The following is a 19,993-nucleotide window of genomic DNA, read 5'->3' as shown; positions in this document are numbered from 1 at the left end:
AGTAATTCCGCTGATGCAACACTGCTGTGCTTATCCCTGTGAGGATCTCCATTATACTTATTGTTCCAACTAATTATTACTGCATTAACTAATTGTTGCACCTTAACACAAACACCTCCGGCTATTTTTAGATATGAATTAAGACATTATTTGTTTTAATTTGTGCATAACTGTTTTTTAATTAGCCATCCTACAAGTTGCTTTTCCTTTTTTTTGTTTAAATATCTCGTAGATTTAGGCCCTCATGAGTAAGCAAACCAAACACACAAACTACTCTGATAACAACAAAAAAAGATCCATCCTTCAAGACTCATCCTGCAGTCTGCCACAAGAATGATAGAGCCATTATGCCTGAGAGTATGAGGGTTTTCAGAAGAAATTAGTTTGAAGCCTTTCTGAGGTAAAAGACAAGACATTCAAGAGTTTTATCCCCATCAAATCTGCAATAGTATATTTACAATGGCTTGCAAAAGGATTCAGTCACTTTACTAAATCTCTCAGTTTACTTAATCCCTCCAGATCCTGCACTGAAACTGAGCTCTCTGAGGTATTTATTTCTAAGCACTGAAACTCAACATTATTTTAATGTGACTGTCAGAAAAGAAATGTAATGTTTTCGTTTTCCAGAATGAATTGTAAAAAAAGAAAAAAGAAAAAAAGATATGTGCTTTGTATAAGAATTCCATCATTCTGTCACAAGTTTAAAGTTTACACAGATGGAAAACGATTTCATTAATGAGGACTCAAATGCCGTCGAATTGATCTCTACCAGTAAATCATTACAATAACTGTAGCATTTTATACATAAAATTCCCACAGTTAAAGAATAATTATTCTAGCTGCTAATCTTAGGGGACTGCTGTGAAAATTACGAGTTAAGAGCATTCTTGAGACCAAATTAAAGTAAACCAAATGCATATATTTTGGAAAAACATAAAACTATTTCCAAGTGTTTGGAATCAGGCCACTCAGACCCTGCCTAGTAAAGGTCATCGCTCAAAACTGCGAAACCAGAAATCTTCCAAATCAACCACAGAGAGGCCAACAATCACGAGTAGGATCAACAGTGTTCATTCATTGACAACAGATTAAACACGCACCAGCCAACCAGTCCTGGAAAACACTGGCTTGTATAGGGAGGGGGACAGCAAGGAGCCATTCTTAAAAAAGAACAATGTGAAAGCATGTCAGACCTTGGCCAAATGCATAATGGTGGTCCAGCTGCAATGTGGAAACGATCAGATCTTGGACACCTTAAAACAGTCTGGATGGCACAAATCTATCTGCTCAGACAACAAAAACACATCCATATGCTGATTAAAGATGTAGGGCTTCTCTTCATCAGTAGGAACTGGACGTATTCATAAAAACAGAAGGACGGATAAAAGAGGGCTGCAAAATGAATAGCAATAGAACTTCACAATTTCAATATTTGACCTATTTAATAGTTTTAGTAGCACTTTATTTTACAGTCCATTTCCCCATGTACAAACTATGTACTTACAATTATTACAATAACTGGGTAATAACTATGTAATGACCTTGCCGTACCTAACCCTTAACCCATGTAGTTAGCTGTAGTAACCAGAACTTTCTTTGTTAAGTACACTGTAAGTGCACATGCTGTAAAATAAAGTACAACCATAATTTCAATATTCAATATAATAACAATAAATTATGTTTTATTAAAGTTCGGGAGGAGCACGTTGAGATAATTAACATGAGTGGAGAGCACTCAGCCAATCAATAATAAGAGGGTCAGCAGTCTTACCTCCGTTTGTTGACAGTTTATAAGCATCCCTCCACCACCCCTTCTCCACACCCTAGGTCTAACTACTTCTAAACACGGGGGGAATACTCTGGGTTCGGGCCAAATTTTGAGCTCAGAGCCCTCCCCCCTGACAGCCCACCAAATACACATTTAAATTTACTCTCTGTACATTATATTTAAGTGTGAAATCGTGAAATCAGTATTATGTTATAATCAGTACGAGTACAAAGAGTACAAATGACACTTTTTATAAATAAAAAGTAGACAGAGACGCTCTCACAGCTAAAGCAGATAGAGATCTGAGTCCAACTTAAGTTCAGGTATAAATGCCAAGAGAACTGGGATCTTTTTCACTTGGTTCATGTTTGGCTTAACTGAAAGAAGTTTGAGATACTCTTTCTGTTAGCAGAAAAGCTTGGGCAAAACAGGACTTAGTTTGGAGACAAAGACATCCTAATTTGTAGTTTTTGCACACCCATTTCAACCATAGAGCTACTATCTCTATGTACTTTTATGCCTTTTTCTTCTTTTAGTCTTGAAATACCTTAAATGTGCCCTAGATTGAAAAATGTAATAAATTTTGCATAATTGAATAACAAGAGTTCAGTACATGGAAATCAGATACCTTGAGTCTCAAACACCATTGCTTCCTCCTTCATATGTAAATCTTGCGTGTGAAAAGAACCACAGAAAAATAGGCAGATATCAACAGAACACAGACTGTGACGCAACAGTCGGGATCATTAATATGTACGCCCCCAACATTTGCATATGCTAGCCCATGTTCAAGGCCAGGCAGAACTGCACAGCCCAATTGTAGAGGGTATTGTGAAGAAAGTGTCAAGTGATGATAGAGAAAATGGCTTGATTCTGTTGTGTTGTGGCTTGATTTCATTGTGTTGTGGCTTGATTTTGTTGTGTTGTGGCTTGATTCCGTTGTGTTGTGGCTTGATTTAGTTGTGTTTTGACTTGATTTCATTGTGTTCTGAACTTATGTTTGCTTTTTAAATTTTGTTGTGTGGTGCACTACTGGGCCACTTTAAGATCCAATGCAAGATGCTAATACAGAAACTCGGTAGAAATTGTGTTTACGGAGGCACTGCGGTGCGATCGAAAAGGGCACTTTCACTTTCAAAGTTTTGACTGCTGACGTTATGAGTTAACTTGTAAGGTTAATGTTGTATGCTAGTTAATGTCTAGGCTGAAGTTCTAGTATTGAAGGAACAGTTACATAAGGTGAAAAGAAACCATTTCGTTCTAGAGACAATTTCTAGGGTTTTAAATGGACCTGTAAAACCATATCTGGACAATTTAAACCCTTAAATACGCCCCATACCCTCTATGTAGATATCAGAGAACAATTTAAAATATTATTTCAACTCATTCTAGGGCACCTTTAACAGCAACAATAACAGATGTTCAGTGTTTATGTTTAATTTCATATCATTATTGCAATATTTGGCAAAAAAAAAAATGTTTTGCATTGTCTATTAAGCGCAATCTTTTACTACTAAATATTGGTCTTGGGAGTCTGCTCTGTATTTTCTACTACACAAGAGGTGTGATCAACGAGCATAATTCAAATTACTACGTATGCAATTGGATAGTCCTTCAACCAATCATAGCACAAGACACGTGATCAAGGAGAATCGATCCATCCTTCTCTATCCGTCATTGTGTTAAACCCGCCAATAGTGCACCAGGTGGATAAGCCAGTCTGTGAGACTTCCCTACAGATTTTTCTGACCATATTTAATTTGTTTTGATAAACTGTTTTAAAATTCAACTGCTAACAAGTATGTTACATTCTAAAGATTTAGTATTGGCGTTTTTGCATTTTATTAGGATAGACACAGTCAATGTACAGATTTCCAGCCTGAGCTGCAGGGCAAAATCGAATCGCCGGCAGATCACGCTGGGTTTACCCAGTCTAAATATATGTAGCATTCCTCCCTAAAATTTTGTCTGCCAAAAAGCCAACGTTTGGGAGAAAGTTCATCCTTCAGAAGGTCAGTGATTCCAGACACAAGGCTAAATGAACATAGCAGTGGCACAAGAACACAAACATATCTCACAATGGCACAAAGTTCTGAACTCAATCCAACAGACAATCTGTGCTGCTACTAAAAAATCGCAGTAGACAGGTGTCAACCAAGTAACCGGAGCAATCAGGAGCAAATCTTCCTGGATGAATGTGCCAAAATCACATCTCAGAAGACAGTTGATTTATCCAGCACGGAAAGGAATCATGCAGTCGTTGCTGCATGGGTGCCGCTCACTGTGTGCTATGCAACGCATTTCATCTTTTTGTTAATGAAAATTTAAAAAAATAACAAACAAAAAATAAGTTCCAGCTAAAAAAATACCAGATTCTGAAGAAATCAGCAGTAGCATTACAGTGAAGTATGGCTTGTGGTGAACTGATGTGTACTTACTATGATGCTGGAGTGTCTTCAGTTAGAGTTTTATTGAGGAGACGGGAGGGTGGATCTGGTGGTCGAGTGGGCGGCCGGCAGATGGAACTCTTCTCTGGGAAAAATCGTCCTTTCACCCCTTGAGCCTCTCCTGTTACACACACACACACTTTAACATTTACATCTTTTGATATCATTTCAGGGTTTTTGGTTTCTGAATATTAGTTAAACCAAATGACTAATTTGGCAGACTAAAGATTTAAAAAATGTATAATCAGTGAAAAGTTTTGTAACATATATATTGGCCTTCATCTTGTCACGGGGTGGTTTAGAGTTGGATCATTTTAATTCCTTGTTTACCGGTTGTTCCTTTGAGTTGTGACCTGCTTCCATGGAAAGACTGAGCTCGTTTCACAATTGCTCCTGATTCTCCATTGGTCGTCACCATGGCGTCCAACCTCTGACCATCCTGTATCCTAACTTCAAGCCTGCCGACATCAGAATCCAAGGGCCGGAGAGCAGGTCTGGGGTTAACAGGCTTCCGAGATGTCGGAGAGGAGAGCGGGATGGATGGAGGAGAGATGGAAGGAGGTGCCAGTTTTGTTCTTTGATGAGGAACCGGACTGGTGAGGCTGGTGTCTCCCTCAGGTTCGCCGTCATTGTGGGTGGCTCCGTTTTGCTCTCGCCCTGTGAAGCACAGAGTCAGTCAATGCTGGCAGTTTAGATAAAGCACTACTAAACGTCTGGTGGGTCAAAAGCATGATTCCAGCAGTTTAGCATGAGCATTCCCCTGAGGGGAGATTGTATCCGGGGTGTCGTTAAAACCTAAAATTTCCTGTTCATGTAGTTTTTGGCTTAAAAAGGGAGGTTTGGATAGTTCCGATAAATAAATAAAGAGAGCAGCTTGACAGACACTCTGCCCTCTTGTATTTCCACAATACGGGAAATACAGTCCAATAAAGACTGAACGAGTGAATATCAAATTACTCAAAGTGAATCATTTCATTCCAATAGCTTCAACACAACTGGAACATAATGGAAGTTTTAAAACGAAAGGAAAAGTCTGAAAAAGCCATAAACTGCTTTACTCAAACACGCTGACTGTTATCAGATCAAGCCACACGGTCAAAGTCTATATCCCCCAGGTTGGATTTTATCCTCCCCCCATCCCCCATCTCTTTAAAAAGAAATGCCATTTTTTATGTCTGGAATAAGCATTATTACCTTGAAATGGTACAAGTTAACTACTTTTGGCCTATCTTTCATTTCAGATAAACTACAAGCAGGATTTGTGTTCACCGCTGGCAATTACACCAGCAATCTATTGTTTCGTTCACACAAGGTTTTTATGCAGGGGAAAGTATTTTCATAGCCTTCTCCTTAGTCAAAATGTGAAATAAAAATAAATTTAAAAAACATCTGGTTTGACTCCAGTTTAGTGTGTGAAAAGATGAAATCAGTGTCATAAGAAAGGTTGCTATGGCCATGTGAGAACCAAGGACATGAGTGTAAAACACAGCTGTGTGTCTGTGTATGTGAGCAATATTAGTCAAAACAACCAGCTTTATGTGAGATAGCCAAACTGGACATGGACATGTTTGCATGAAAACGCATTCACAAACACATTCGCATCTTGGCATGGGTTCCCAAATACACAGTTGGTCCTAATACTCCATGACTGTATCTGTATTCTCAAAACACACACACACACAAACACACGCCAAGTTTAACGGACCGTCACGATCCAAGATTCACTGAAACTCAACAGGTGGCTTAGCACTCAGAGGCACACACATGCAAAAACATATCCCACCACCAGCAAGGTCACCACAGAGGAAACGAGCAGTTATGATCTACTCAGATTAATGATTTGATTAAAAAATACAACAGAAGGGGAAAAAAATTTATTCGACTGATCTGAACAAGCAAATATCAAGCATGCTTAAACCAAATTTCATGAATATACACATGAACTAGAGAGTCATATTAATGGATTATAAACACATGCGCTTTTGATGAAGAGAGAGAAAAAAGCTCAGATGTTAATAATAAAAAAAGCTTATTATTGGAAAAAAGGTCCAAAAGCCAACTGAAAGCAGACTGAGAGAGACTCGCAAACACATGCCGGCATTAGCTCTCAGACACACTGGGTAGCGCTCAGGACACACACAATGGCATACCAACACACGTCCACACGCACCCCTGCACACACGCTCGCGGAGCCATAGGCACTGATGCACACACGCTTGCTGCAGAAGGGCAGGTATTCATTATTTTTCATGCTCTAGTGAATGTACTATTAGTTTGACTGTTGTTAAACACTATATAACACGGCTAACAATGAGGGGAGGACAACATGCCAAAAAAAGGAACATTTATCAATGCAAACACACATACACGCACCCTGAGATGAGATCCTGCAGATTTAATCATACAATTCACAATGTGCATGGAGGGGCTTCTAAACTGGAGCGTGACAGAAAGATCAGGGAGATTTGGTCTTATTTTCTTCATTAAGAGAAAATCACTTAAGGAGAAACAGATCTTGTCTAAGGTCCCTCCCAAAACACATGAATGCCGATCGGCTGTTATGTGTGTGCGCTCGTTAACAACTTCCATGTTTAGGTGCGTGCGTGTATTGTATTTAAGCTTGCGGTGCAAGAACAGGATTTGCACACAAAAAAGGTGAAAGCAAAAAAGGAAAATTTTAAAGGCCGATAGCAATCATAGAAAAACATTGAGCCAAAAAATACATACACAATATATAGATATAGATTTGAAACACATAATATAATGTCTTATCTGAGATATTTAGATTTTTTATATTAAAAAAAACGTTTAAATCCAATAAAATAAAAAATCAGTTTTCATATATGTAAAATATAAATTCTTAAAAAGATAACAAATATAATTCACATTCATAATTCATTGATAAGGCAAAAAAAAACATTATATAATGACAAAATTATGATGCCGATGATGATGATGTTGATGGCTAGGATGCTGAATGCTATTTACGCTCAAAAACTGGAGGCTGAATGCTGGGGTAGAGACGGGGTGGGCGTTTTGAGATCGTAATTGGCTGCCGTCTCCGTGGCGTCACCTTTGGAGGTGGGATAGGAGGCGGTGTGGTTTCTTCAGGAGGACCCTTAAAGATCTGAGAACATCAGAGACGGCAGTGATTACAAAACAATATCATTAACATCACTCAACTACGTCACCATCACTACGTCACTGAAAAGGTGACCAATATTTTTCATTTTGTTCTCTTATGAATCTCACACCATTTTTGTTATTATTTCAAAATATTTAGAAGTGCAAATACAGCAGTTCTCAAAAGAAAATGGTTTTCTGTCTGAGCATTTAGCTTGTATAGATAAACTGTCCCCGGTTTCGTTGGGAAGGGGCATATCTGACCTTGCTATAGTCTTCAATAAGGATCTCCATGACGATGTTCTGGAACTTAATATCCAACATGGCCGCCACTGTCTCCTCCTCTGCTCTCATGAGAGTGGGGCCAAATATTACACCCATATTTGACACAGTCATCAGGTTTTCACTGCTGTGGCTGCACACACTAGAAAAACAAACAGCAATAATGTAGTGAGCTCTGGGATAGGGTATATGGAGTGTCCCTGTGAAAGGTACTGTAGCACTTTGGATAAAACTATTATAATAAGCCCCCTAGCCCTGGGCCAGAGAAAGTTTGTATTGTATGTCATTGTCTGCACTTTGTTATTATAAATGTATAAACATTATGGAACCTCAACACAGATTTAACAGCACATCTGGCACATGTGCACACACACACACATACATATACACACACACACACACACACACACACACACACACTGCTTGAAAGTTTGTATTTGTCTTCTGGAAATCATCTTTTGTTGCTTCCGAAGAGCTGTACTTTAAAAAAAAAAAAAAAGTTTTATATTTAAACAAAATAAGAACAAATTGGACATCTTCATTCGGTTCAAAAAACTTCACCCCCGGCTCTTAATGCTTCATGTTTTCTTCTGGAGCATAAGTGAATGTTTGAAACTTTTTTTAATAACTGTGTTTGAGTCCCTCAGTTGTCCTCAGTGTGAAAAGATGGATCTCAGAATCAAACCGTTACTGCTGGAAACGGTTCAAATATGTAAAAAATGCTGAAAAACTAAAGAAATTGCAGGAAGTGGAGGATTTTTCTGAAGAACGTTGGGCAGTTTATCTGCTCAGGACAAACAAGGGACTCAAGAACAACCATCACAAAACAAGAAAAACAGACGTGGACCATCCAGGGAACAACTAACAGCATTGAGAATGAATGGTTTATAAACTTTAGAATGGGTCATTTTTATAAATTCAGCTTCATTTTTTTACTCGTGGACTATATGTAAACAACTTTTATGTGAAATATCTTATTCAGGACAGTACAAAATAAAAATATAACATACATTTTCACAGATTCTGCAAGGGGCTCAAACTTTCAAGCAGAACTATTATTTTTTTTAATTTTTTTAAGAATAATAAAAATTGTATTCATTGTTTGGAATTTTTAAAGAAATCAGCATGTTAATTCAGATCTTCTAGATCAATTCAGATCAAACTTTTTACTAAATATTTATACTAAATATATATTTATACTAAATATTTATATTTCAAATAAATCTATTCTTTCTATTCAGTAAAGAATCCTGCATTTTTTCTCTCCATAAAACATGTTTTCTACAAAAACAAAAAACAAAACGTTTCTGTATTGATAATAAAAAAGTTATGGGGTATTCACAAAACATTTTTTTTTTTGCCTGAAAAATCCTCCCTCAAATACCCCCCCCCCCCACCCCCCACCGTCTCCTTTTTAATCCGCTTAGAAAAGCGCCACGTTTTATTTGATGTCATCATACTTGGTCATTCTACTATTTGTGTAACTGTATTTAAATAGGGGAAACGTGGAGGTGTTTGGTCGCTTCTAACTTGATCTCTGTTTGGTACCATAGTGAATGAACTGGGCTTAGTGGGCTAAATGCTATCAGAACGTCACTGCGCGTCAGAGAGATTAAGACAAGAGAGGTATGTATCAACTCGCCTTGGTTAAGGGAATAACATAGTTTAATATGAAAAGGCGGTGAAGTACCCCCTTAATTAAATTTACACATTATTAATATAATCTTACTTTAATTTATATTTAGTATACAAGCTTGTTGAGCATACAGTTCAAGCTACAGTATGTGAATAATTTAGTTCAGTTTACTCAAAATATTTTATAAACACATACAAATTTTATGCACATACAAATTGAGACATGGAGCTATAGATGAGGTGAATTATTGTTAGGCTTGTCAGAACACAAAACTTTCACACACACATACAACCTATCACATTAACCACAACAGAGCTCAAATATATAATTATAAAGGTACACCCAAGCAAGCTGGGTAGCACTTCGAAAAATCACAGTCGGTGTGTGTTTGTGTTAGCAGGTGTGTATGTGTTAGCAGGTCTGTGTGCACGCATGCATGCATGTGCGGCTGTTTTACCTGACCAGGTGTTTGATTAGCAGTTCCAACATCTCTCTGTTCCGCTCTGGGAGTTTGTAAACAAGCGAGTGAACCGCCCCTAACCGATAGTCCAGATTCTCGGACTCTGAGGAAAAAATGTTGGGAAAAGTCACAACCCCACACATACACACACGCGCACACACACACACACACACACACACACACACACACACACACACACACACACACACACACACACACACACACACACACACACACACACACACACACACACACACACACACACACACACACACACACACACACACACACAGGCACTACAGATGGACATGATCCACTTGTCTCATTAACATAATCATTGTACCACAGTTTGTGTGGAAAATGTGGTTCATGCTACATTTCAATGCCATGCCTCCCATTACATGGTCCACTGAAAAGGCTTAAAAGAATGCAGAGTGAATGCAGAAGGTACATGTCAGTGCACTTCTCTGCCTACACTAAGACTAATAGATTTGTTAAAGGTACTACAGCCTTTTGATGGTTAGCAAGCTAGTGGTTTCTAGAAGAGTTTGTTTATTTCCATCTTAACGGCAGTTTGCTGAACGTCTTTCAGCTTGTCCAAAGATAACTTGTAAAATCCTAAAAGGATCAGTACAGACACATTTATTGTGAAATGTGGGATTAACAGCTTTATCTGAAAATACATACTGTGGCGAACCATAACAAAGCTTACTTTATGGAGTGCAAAGCAAACATGTATAATTGTGAACTCTGTGCAGCAATTTTAAGAGACAATGTAGCATCTTTGAAAGATTTGAATGAATCCTCACAGAGTGTTTAATGTATAAAAAAATAGAAGAAATTCTACAACACGACAGATTGGGAGGTCAATTAAGCCAAGTGAGTAAAGCGCATTAAAGCGAGTCGTTAATCCATTGGCAGGTGTAGCCCTTTCCTCTCCTCTGCTGCGGTTGTCTAGTTGTGTGTGATCTCAGCGCAAGTACACAGAGAAGCTATAATAATCAAAGCTGCTTTAATGGCTTCCAAATCATATTATAGGCAGGATTACAATACAGCACTTTCAACACAACTTGTTGAAAACGCTCAAAGCTGAACGTACACTCGCTCACATATACGCATGGTGGGTTTTCCACAATGGTTTTTATTCTGTACAAACTGTATTTGCTACCCCCTAAACCCTATTTTTACATTTTCAAAAAACATAATTTAGTATGATTCATAAGCTGTTTTCCTCATGGGGAACAAAAATGTCCCCACACCGTTAAAAATACAAAAAGAATGGTTTTGACTAATTTCTGTTTGAATGAGTTGTGTTCTACAGTGTATTAATATGCTACATAATTACAAAAGATTAATATGTCAACACAAAACCAGTAAAGAGGTTATTTTTCTTTTAATGATACGTCCATGTACATGTCAGTCTTAACAATGCCTTTTACTTTGCTAACTGAATACTTAAATATAGCAGTGTGAGTGCATGCACTCAACGGGCACTCGGGGACTGCATGTGTCAGGGGTTTTCTGTAGGACTACAGATGATTCAAGTGTAAATGCACAAATAAGGTGTAATTTACTCTGGATAAATTTATTCATCATTTTATTCAGTGTGCAACAGAAACAGTAGGGTACTTGTTAATGCTACAATGACTTGCTTCAGTTCAGAATTCAGAATTATATTTAATGTTTTCCAGACATTTCCTCTGTCTGTTTGATTACATTTTCATTTTAATTTTTGATACTTTAGTTTTATTTCATGAAGCTGTTCATGTGTTACCTGAGGTTTCAATTGATACCACAATTGATATTAGAGACTATGTATTGTACTAAAGTTAACATTTCGGTTCAATCCTAGTCCTTTTTTCTAATTTTCATACTGAATATCATTTCCAAATATGAGTAATATTAATAAAATTGCTATTGGAAAAAAGTAGCACACATACACTACCATTCAAAAGTTAAGGGTCGGTATGACATTTTTAGTTTTTTTTGTTTTTAGTTCTCGGTAACACTTCAGTATGGGGAACACATATTCACTATTAACTACTGCCTCAATAAACTCTTAATTTACTGCTTTATAATAGTTAGTAAGGTAGTTTTTGCAGCCTTTAAGTTTAGGTATTGAGTAGGATTAAGGGATGTAGAATAAGGCATTAATATGCGCTTTATAAGTACTAATAAACAGCCAATATCCTAGTAATATGCATTCTAATAAACAACTAGTTTAAAGCGAGGACTGAACCCTAAAATAATGTTACAGAAGTCTCTTATGCTCACCAAGGCTGCATTTATTTGAAACAGCAATATTGTGAAATATTATTACAATGTAAAATAACTGTTTTAAAATAAATTCTATCTTAATATATTTTAAAATGTAATTTGTTACTGTGATGGAAAATAGTTTTTTATTACAACCATCAATGTTGATAAAGTTGTGCTGCTTTTTTTGAGAAAACTGTCATACATTTTTTTCCTGGACTCTTTGATTAAAAAAGAAAGTTCAAAAGAACATCATTGAAAGAGAAATCATTTGTAACCTTATAACTGTCTTTTACTGTCAGTTTTGATCAATTTAATGCACCCCAAACTTTTGAACGCTAATGTATTATTTAATGAGTGTTATTTAAATGTAAAAATAAAAAATATAAAAATATATTTATTTATATAAAATATAAAACTTGTAGTCTTGTTTTATAGGGTTAACAAAGCAAAATCAAACTCTTTCCAAGAACCCCCTGAAACATTGTGGTTTACATAACCATGGTGGAGAATCACTGAAGATGGGTATCGCTTTGTTGTACAGTGCTGAAAGAGGAAACGTTGCACTTGGACTTGTGTTTTTCACCTCTTTTAGAGCTATGCTTGTGTTGAACTAGACAGACCCACATTATAGATGGATATAAATGCATATAAACACATACAAGTGTGTGTCTATCTGTGTGTAAGGATGGACATATGGGTTTGTTCATACTTGCTGCTAAGATCAGTTCTCCATGCAGGCTGTAGGTCATCAGAGGTTCATTCAGACTCCTGGAAAAAAATGTAAATGTGCAGTATACAAACAAACATTAAAAAAAAAAAACACCAAGAAAAAAACAAACAAAATTGTTGAAGATAATCAAATAATGTGTACTTAACTCACCGCAGATAGAATTTCATAGCACTAGTGATGGTCTTAATGTCCATGTCAATGGTATTGAAATCTACATCAGCTGGACACTTTGAGTCTGCAGAGAAGGGAGGACAGATTAAGACAGAGAGAGAGAGAGAGAAAAAGAGAGATAAACGACCTTCCTCAGACGGTTGTTGTTTTCAGTATGTGTCAGGGATTTTGTAACAGCTCAAGGACGCTCTCATGGACGTATATCTGTGCTTTGGTTTCCTCAGCGTTAAAAAAAATTTGCAAGTTCACAAAGCTCACTGCAGATATTAAACACAGCACAATAAGTTAGACTCTGGTTTATGAGTCATTTAATTTAATTTATCATCCACATAAAACATAAGCCTTTTGTTTGTATATGTGGTTGTAAACGTCTGTGTATAAATCTAGTTTACTGGTTTTGAACAGAAACACAGTGTGTGTGTGTGTGTGTGTGTGTGTGTGTGTGTGTGTGTGTGTGTGCACACAGCAGATGTTCTTTTTGCCATTTCCTCACCAAAGAAGGCATTCAGAAGTTTTTGTACTTGAATATTGCTGCCCACAGTCCTGTAGACCCCTTCCTGAGTCAGCCCTACCAGAAATAAAGAGAAATAAAGATGAGAAGACCACAAAAAAGGAAAGAGAAATAGATCATACACCATGTTGAACATGATGAAAAGGCTGGACTTAAACGTCTGGAAAATCTGATTGACCACACACTCAGAGACTGACGAAAGCATATAAGCACTTCACACAGAACTGTTGTTGTTCAGTGCTTCTGCAGTAAACGTTACGCTGTAATCATGCTTATCAATGAGCTTGAGGTTCAAATGGCTTGCCTTGTTGGAGAAAAGTGACAGTTCCTCTATCAATTTGTATCTGTGCAGTTTGTTTTTACCTTGCATGATATATTATTGATAAAACCTACATGTTTCAGTGTGTATGTTTTCTATTTACAGTTGGCTCAAATAGCTAGATACTCAGACATGAACACAAATGGTGTGCTGCTACCCTCTGCTGGCTGCATTTGAGACATAAATCCAATAAATAATAGTGACATTGTGCCCAAATTTCCATCTCTGATTAATGAAAGCATATGGTGGCAATGAAGTACAAAAACAAAAACAAAAGTCAGTCATTTGAGAGGAGGTGACAAACCAATTTAAGAAACTGAAAATAAGTGATTGATAATCTTGTTATTCTTATCTGTGAAGGCACACCTTTTGTTTCCACAAAGTTGATGCATTTTCTGACAAACTTGAAGCCGAGGTCATTTAGCTCCACTGTGAAAAAAAACAAATAAGATTACATAAACCGTATGCATTTCTCGATAAGTTACTGGACACTATTTATGGTGAAATTATACATGGTTTTTCTAGTAGCATGTATTTTATGACCAAAACGCTAAAATAGTACCAATGTATTACATGTTTCCTTTCAGTGGGTCATGTTCAACATTACGCCGACATCAACAACATATTGGGATCACTTCTGGGAGCCCTATCAGCTTCAAGAGTATACAAAATGGGCCAATGGGCAGTTTTAGTGCGAGATTTGCATCTCGCCCCACAGCGCAGGTATAAATACGGAAGTGGATGCAGCATACATTTGTCCTTCACTTTGGAGCAGATGTGCTGTCTCAGGGAGCAGAATCACATTGAGCCCCATGTTAAAATACCCAACTTTACAGCATGGTACAAATTGTGGTTTTGGTCTATATAGTTGATGAAGACTCTGCTGCTTCATCAGACTGCACTGGTTGCCAATGGCTGCTCGCATCAAATTCAAGGCACTAGTTCTCGCCTACAAAACAACCACTGGCTCTGCACCAATATACCTAAACTCGCTTGTTCAGACTTACACACCCTCCAGAAGCTTGCGTTCTGCGAGTGAGCAACGCCTTGTGGTTCCATCCCAAAGAGGCATGAAATCACTCTCACGGACATTTTCCTGGACCGTTCCCACCTGGTGGAATGACCTGCCGATCTCAATTCGTGCTGCCGAGTCTGTAGCCATTTTTAAAAAACATCTTAAGACACATCTTTTCCAATTGCACCTGACCAATAAAGAATAGCACTTAACTATACATTAATTTTTGTTTGTTTGTCCAAAAAAAAACTGTGTACTGTGCTAATTAACTGAGACTTCTTACAGCTCTTACAGGTTGTTGGCCTTGTTTGTTTCGTTGCTTCTATTGCTCTCCCCTTTTTTGTAAGTCGCTTTGGATAAAAGCGTCTGCTAAATGATTAAATGTAAATGTAAGTGTAAAATGCTGCGTTGCCTCCCTCTGAGAGAGCTGTGATGCCAGAGACAGACCAAGAGTTGATGTCTATGCTTTTCCGAAAAGTTTGGGCTTGCGTGAAACCCTCCACCGTGTCCCGAACTTTCGGTTGGATGATAGGTATCGCGGGGTGTCCCTCGCTGATTCTCAGCACCCCACCCCTTATTCCTGGAAGTGGATAAGGACTGTACCAAATAATGGACGGCACCTTTTTCTGCACGAAACCAATCTGGTAACACTTCCCTTTTAACGACCCTTGATGCCAAGCCAGAAAAGGGTTATATGGAGATCCCAGTGGAATAGGCCACCGCGATGCAACTGTGTCCGACGCCGCTTTCTCCTGGTCTATGTCTCCCATCCAAGGCCTGTGAAGCCTGTTATGTCCACTTTAACAGGAAAGGCTTACAGAGCCTGTGGAAAGGCTACCTCCACGCTGCATGCCATGGCATTGCTCCAGGTGCGCCAGGCACTCATGAACATGCACGACGGAAGGCCTAACCTAAAGCTTCTGATGGACCTCGCCCTACAGGCAATGAAAGTCACTGCCCATGTGAGTGGGTCAGTCAATGTCCAGGAGCGATTTTGTTGGCTCAACCTGGCAGATATGAGAGAGGCCGATAAATACTGGTTCTTAGACTCCCCTGTTTCCCAAGTTGGGTTATTCGACGATGTGGTCAAGCGTTTTGCCCAGCAGTTTTCAGCCGCCCAGAAGCAAATGTAGGCAATCAAACACATAGTACCCTGATGGGCAGCTGTTGCCTCCACCCAATGGCCAGCTTCAGATCCTCCACCTGCTCATAGACGAGGGCATCCCACTGCCACCATCAGGGAAACAGCGTGGAGCTGGCCTCAGGAAGGCCATCCAGACCCCTCCCAAACCTGGTGGTAAGTGGAAAGGAAGGCGTCCCTAAGATTGGCCCCCCAGAGATGGAGGGGACAGCTCATCAGGAAATGGTGACCGCACCACTCCCTTCCCCGGTGGAGGGCCAGGGGAGATTTTTTTGTTCCACCACTGGCCTCTCGTCCAGTGGTACCAAAAACTTCAATAAAAGAGCTGTTTCGTCTGTGGTGCGTTGGTCCCGCTTGCTCAATCAATGGAAGCCAGGCTAGCGCTTCCCAGCCCATCTTGCTGGCTCATTCGTACTATCAGACTCAGCTATGCGATTGCCTGGCGGCCCCCCAAGTTTAGGGGCATCCACTTTACCTCCATACTGATAGAGGCTGCTCCTGTTTTACAGGGGCAGATCTCAGTCCTACTGGTGAACAACACGACAGAGCCAGTCATTCCAGCTAATATGAAGACTTCATTGTACCCAAGAAAGGTGGGGGACCAATCTTGTACCTGTGATTATTGAATCAGTCCCTGCACAGACCACTCCTACGCTTTGCATTCAAGGGATGGGCATATCAGTACAGAGTCCTACCCTTCGGGGTGTCTCTGTCGGCCTGCAACTTTACGAAGGTCAGAAAGGTGGCCATCTCTCCCATGAGAGAGCATGGTGTGCAGTCACCTCAGCAAGTTGGGAGTTCGGGTCAACTTGGTAAAGAGCAAACTCTCAGAAATTATCCCATTACATCAGTAAAGTCGACGGGCTCCGAGAAATTATCCCAATACATCAGTAAAGTTGACGTAATATCTCCGTTCCCTTCTTCAGGGAACGAGGGTTACATTCGTAACTGAGACCATGCTGTACTACAATACTCTTTGAAGTACAATGTAGATCAGGAGTGGGGAATGTTGAATCTGAAGGACCAATTTCTTGCAGAGCTAAGCTCCAACCCTGAAAAAAAAACCTCACATGTCTGTAACTTTAGTAATCCTGAAGACCTTGATAAGATTCAGTTGTGTTTGATTAGGGTTGGAGTTGAACTCTGCAGGACACTGGCCCTCTCGGATCAACGTTCCCCACCATTGATATAGACAGATGTTTAGATAAATTGACTGTCATTCAGTTCTATGGTTCATATAAAAGATTTACTGTATTATCATCTGATTTCATCACGGTACATCCCATCCCACATCTTTTCAACAAATTTTTGAATACCACATCTAGTAGCTGAAAAACGTCACTGAAATAGTCTTGAGATATCACATACCTACTCTACTGTCCAAAAGTTTGGTGTCTGTAAGATTTTTTAAATGTTTTTGAAACATTTAAAAGTCTGAAGCTGTATTTATTTGAGTAGTATTGTGAAATTTTAGTAAAACTTAAAATGATTGCTTTTTTATTAATATGTTTTAAATTTTAATTTATTCCTGTGATGCCAAAGCTGAATTATAAGCACACATTATTCCAGTCTTCAGTGTCCCGTGATTCTTCAGAAATCATTCTAATCCATACTAAAATTGCTGATTATCAATTTCGAAAACCGTTGTGCTGCTTACTAATTGTTATGGAAACAGTTGTACATTTTTTCATTATTCTTTGATGAATAGAAAGTTCAAAAGAACAGTCATTTGAAATAGAAATCTTTTGTATTTGGTCAAGTCATGGTGTCAATGTGAAAAATTTTGTTCCCAATTTTTTTTAATCAATTTTACTAGTGGTCCACTGTATGAATAATTTTTAAGTATAATATGTCACAGTGTACTTTTTTGCTATCCTCACTTACATAAATAACTATAGTGTCCTGCAGCCTCTAGTAAAGAAAATATATCGGGTTTCTGAATAATTTTCGGTTTGACTCTAAATGTTTTTACTGACACTTTTGAGCAATTTAATGTGTCCTTTTAGAATAAAAGTATTATTAAACATTTTTGAACAGTATTGTATCTGTGATATTCCTAGACTCAAAAAAATTCAAGGGTGCAATCAACCCCTTTTTTTTAAAGCTAAAATTAGAAATGATATTCCTGTGAAAGATTTAGCACATTCAGGTTTTCTGGGGTGGTATAATTATTATAATCAAGCAGAAAATAAATGTCAGTGGTTTTCTGATACAAATAAGCATCTGAACTAATATATTATCCAACTGATGAAGTCAAGTTATACTTACTTTCTGCCTGCTTTTGAATGGGAGAATGATAAATCTGGAACAGAAACCACAAAGGATCAGAAACATGATCAAACATAGTAGTGAGGGCTCTTGATGAGGAGCAATGAGAGATAATGTTAAACCCACTGGTTCTTTGCCATCCATGGCCTCAATCCACTGCTTCCTGTTGACCTCAGAAATAGCCTGGAGGAGGATAGGACTGAACCTACGAAAAAACAACACAAAAAAAAACTTCAGACAAACTGCAATGGCGTAAATAAAGCCTTTATTAAATTGTTTGTGTGAATTTTCTCCGGTATCAAACAAATGCCTGCACATTACAAACTGCAACTTAAAAACCTGTTTTTACAGACGAGTTTATGTAAGTGCTTTAACAAAAAATATAAGCTTTCTAGTTTGCGGAACCTCCTACAGTTCGTTAGTTATAAATGCACTTTGCAGAGTAAACAAACAGCCCTGAGAATAAGTAAATATTACAGGCAGGACCCTCACTTTTCATTTGTCTCGATGTCAAAGCAGAAACGTTTATCGGTGGAGTCCGTTTTACGGCGTACACAGGACTTCAGTGTGAGCTGAGCTGTGGTCTGAAAAAAACAAAGAGACAACTGTAAGAGAAAAGGTCAAGCACTTAAAGTTATATTCGTATGTGTAATAATTGTGCACCTGTTTGGTTCCTGTCTTTTGTTCCATTGGCTCCATAATGAATGACTTGTTGTCCTTGAAGTATTTACAGTAATACTTTATCCAGGTTACACCAAGAGCCCCTAGAGAGAGAAACAGAGAAAGAAACACAAATAGCACATCTTAGAGTATACAAAGCACGGCAGTGGCTCAGTGGTTCATGTAGATTGTCTACAAACTGGAAGGTTGGTGGTTCGATCACCTGATCAAGTGTCTAAGTGTTCATGAGTAAGATACCTAATCCCAGCTGCTCCCGACGAGCTGGATGGCGCCTTGCATGGCTGACACCACCGCCGGTGTATGAATGAGAGAGTGATTGGGTGAATGTGAGGCAAGCTGTAAAGCGCTTTGGATGGCCATGGGTCTGTTAAAAGTGCTATATAAATGCAGTCCATTTACAGCTTTGTAAGGGATAATGTACAATCAATTTAGCTAAGTTAAATCCTGACTGGAGCACTGACCTAGACGTGAAATGGAGGGGTCTTGTATGACCCTTTTTCTGGGGTTTATTTTGTTAAAGAGATTGGTTTGGAAATATTGATTTGAGTTTAAATTATTTTATTATGTGAAAAGATAGAGATCGCAGAGTTCTACCATAGAGACATGACTCTAGCACAGCTACAAGAAATCTGGAGCCAATAGCAATCAATTATACAGTTTAGCATCATTATAATAGTCAACATAAAAAAATATCTGAGTGCAGAATGCTGCATTTGAACGAAGAGAAAGCAGTCTTTTATTAAATATAATAACTCATTAATATTTTTGCTGCTCTTTCTTCACATTAAAGGAATATTTTTAACTGAAGGTCAATGGACTGCATATATGTGTCAGGCTGGTGATTACCACAGACACATTTTTTTTATAACAATTAATGAGAAAGCTATTACAGTAATTCCCTTATAATTGCTTACATTTTTAACTTATTCATGACTGATATTCACGAAAGGATTCCAAGAAGGAACATCATAAAGGAGACCTAAGTATGTTATGTTACTGCATGCACAAGACCAACAAGCCTTTTTTGATGTTTTTCAAACTCCACCCTTTGAATTAACATCTGTATCTGTTATGTATAAGCGGCAGTAGTACAACTTCAAAAAGAGGATTCAAACAACTTTATAGTTCAACAATAGCAGCAAAATGTTTGTTTTTTGTTTTTACTGAAGAATAACTACTTAA

The 19,993-nt window shown here is 38.2% G+C and overlaps 1 protein-coding gene across 1 annotated transcript in view; it reads right to left on the bottom strand.

Annotated features, from left to right (window-relative positions):
• Window positions 1-19,993, bottom strand: part of ophn1 (oligophrenin 1) — a 50,924-nt gene that overhangs the window by 9,554 nt on the left and 21,377 nt on the right. Inside the window, exons 9-21 of the mRNA XM_067438587.1 lie at window positions 18,794-18,894; window positions 18,623-18,714; window positions 18,257-18,335; window positions 18,131-18,164; window positions 14,073-14,135; window positions 13,370-13,444; window positions 12,856-12,940; window positions 12,685-12,743; window positions 9,714-9,819; window positions 7,603-7,762; window positions 7,204-7,342; window positions 4,546-4,872; window positions 4,207-4,336 (exon numbers count right to left, since the gene is read on the bottom strand). Of these exons, the coding sequence (XP_067294688.1) occupies window positions 4,207-4,336; window positions 4,546-4,872; window positions 7,204-7,342; window positions 7,603-7,762; window positions 9,714-9,819; window positions 12,685-12,743; window positions 12,856-12,940; window positions 13,370-13,444; window positions 14,073-14,135; window positions 18,131-18,164; window positions 18,257-18,335; window positions 18,623-18,714; window positions 18,794-18,894 (1,450 nt within the window). The remainder of the gene's footprint in view (window positions 1-4,206; window positions 4,337-4,545; window positions 4,873-7,203; window positions 7,343-7,602; window positions 7,763-9,713; window positions 9,820-12,684; window positions 12,744-12,855; window positions 12,941-13,369; window positions 13,445-14,072; window positions 14,136-18,130; window positions 18,165-18,256; window positions 18,336-18,622; window positions 18,715-18,793; window positions 18,895-19,993) is intronic.

This window comes from Pseudorasbora parva, chromosome 3 (genome assembly GCF_024679245.1).
Source record: "Pseudorasbora parva isolate DD20220531a chromosome 3, ASM2467924v1, whole genome shotgun sequence".
Classification (NCBI taxonomy): domain Eukaryota; kingdom Metazoa; phylum Chordata; class Actinopteri; order Cypriniformes; family Gobionidae; genus Pseudorasbora; species Pseudorasbora parva.
This window is presented reverse-complemented; position numbering and strand designations above follow the sequence as displayed.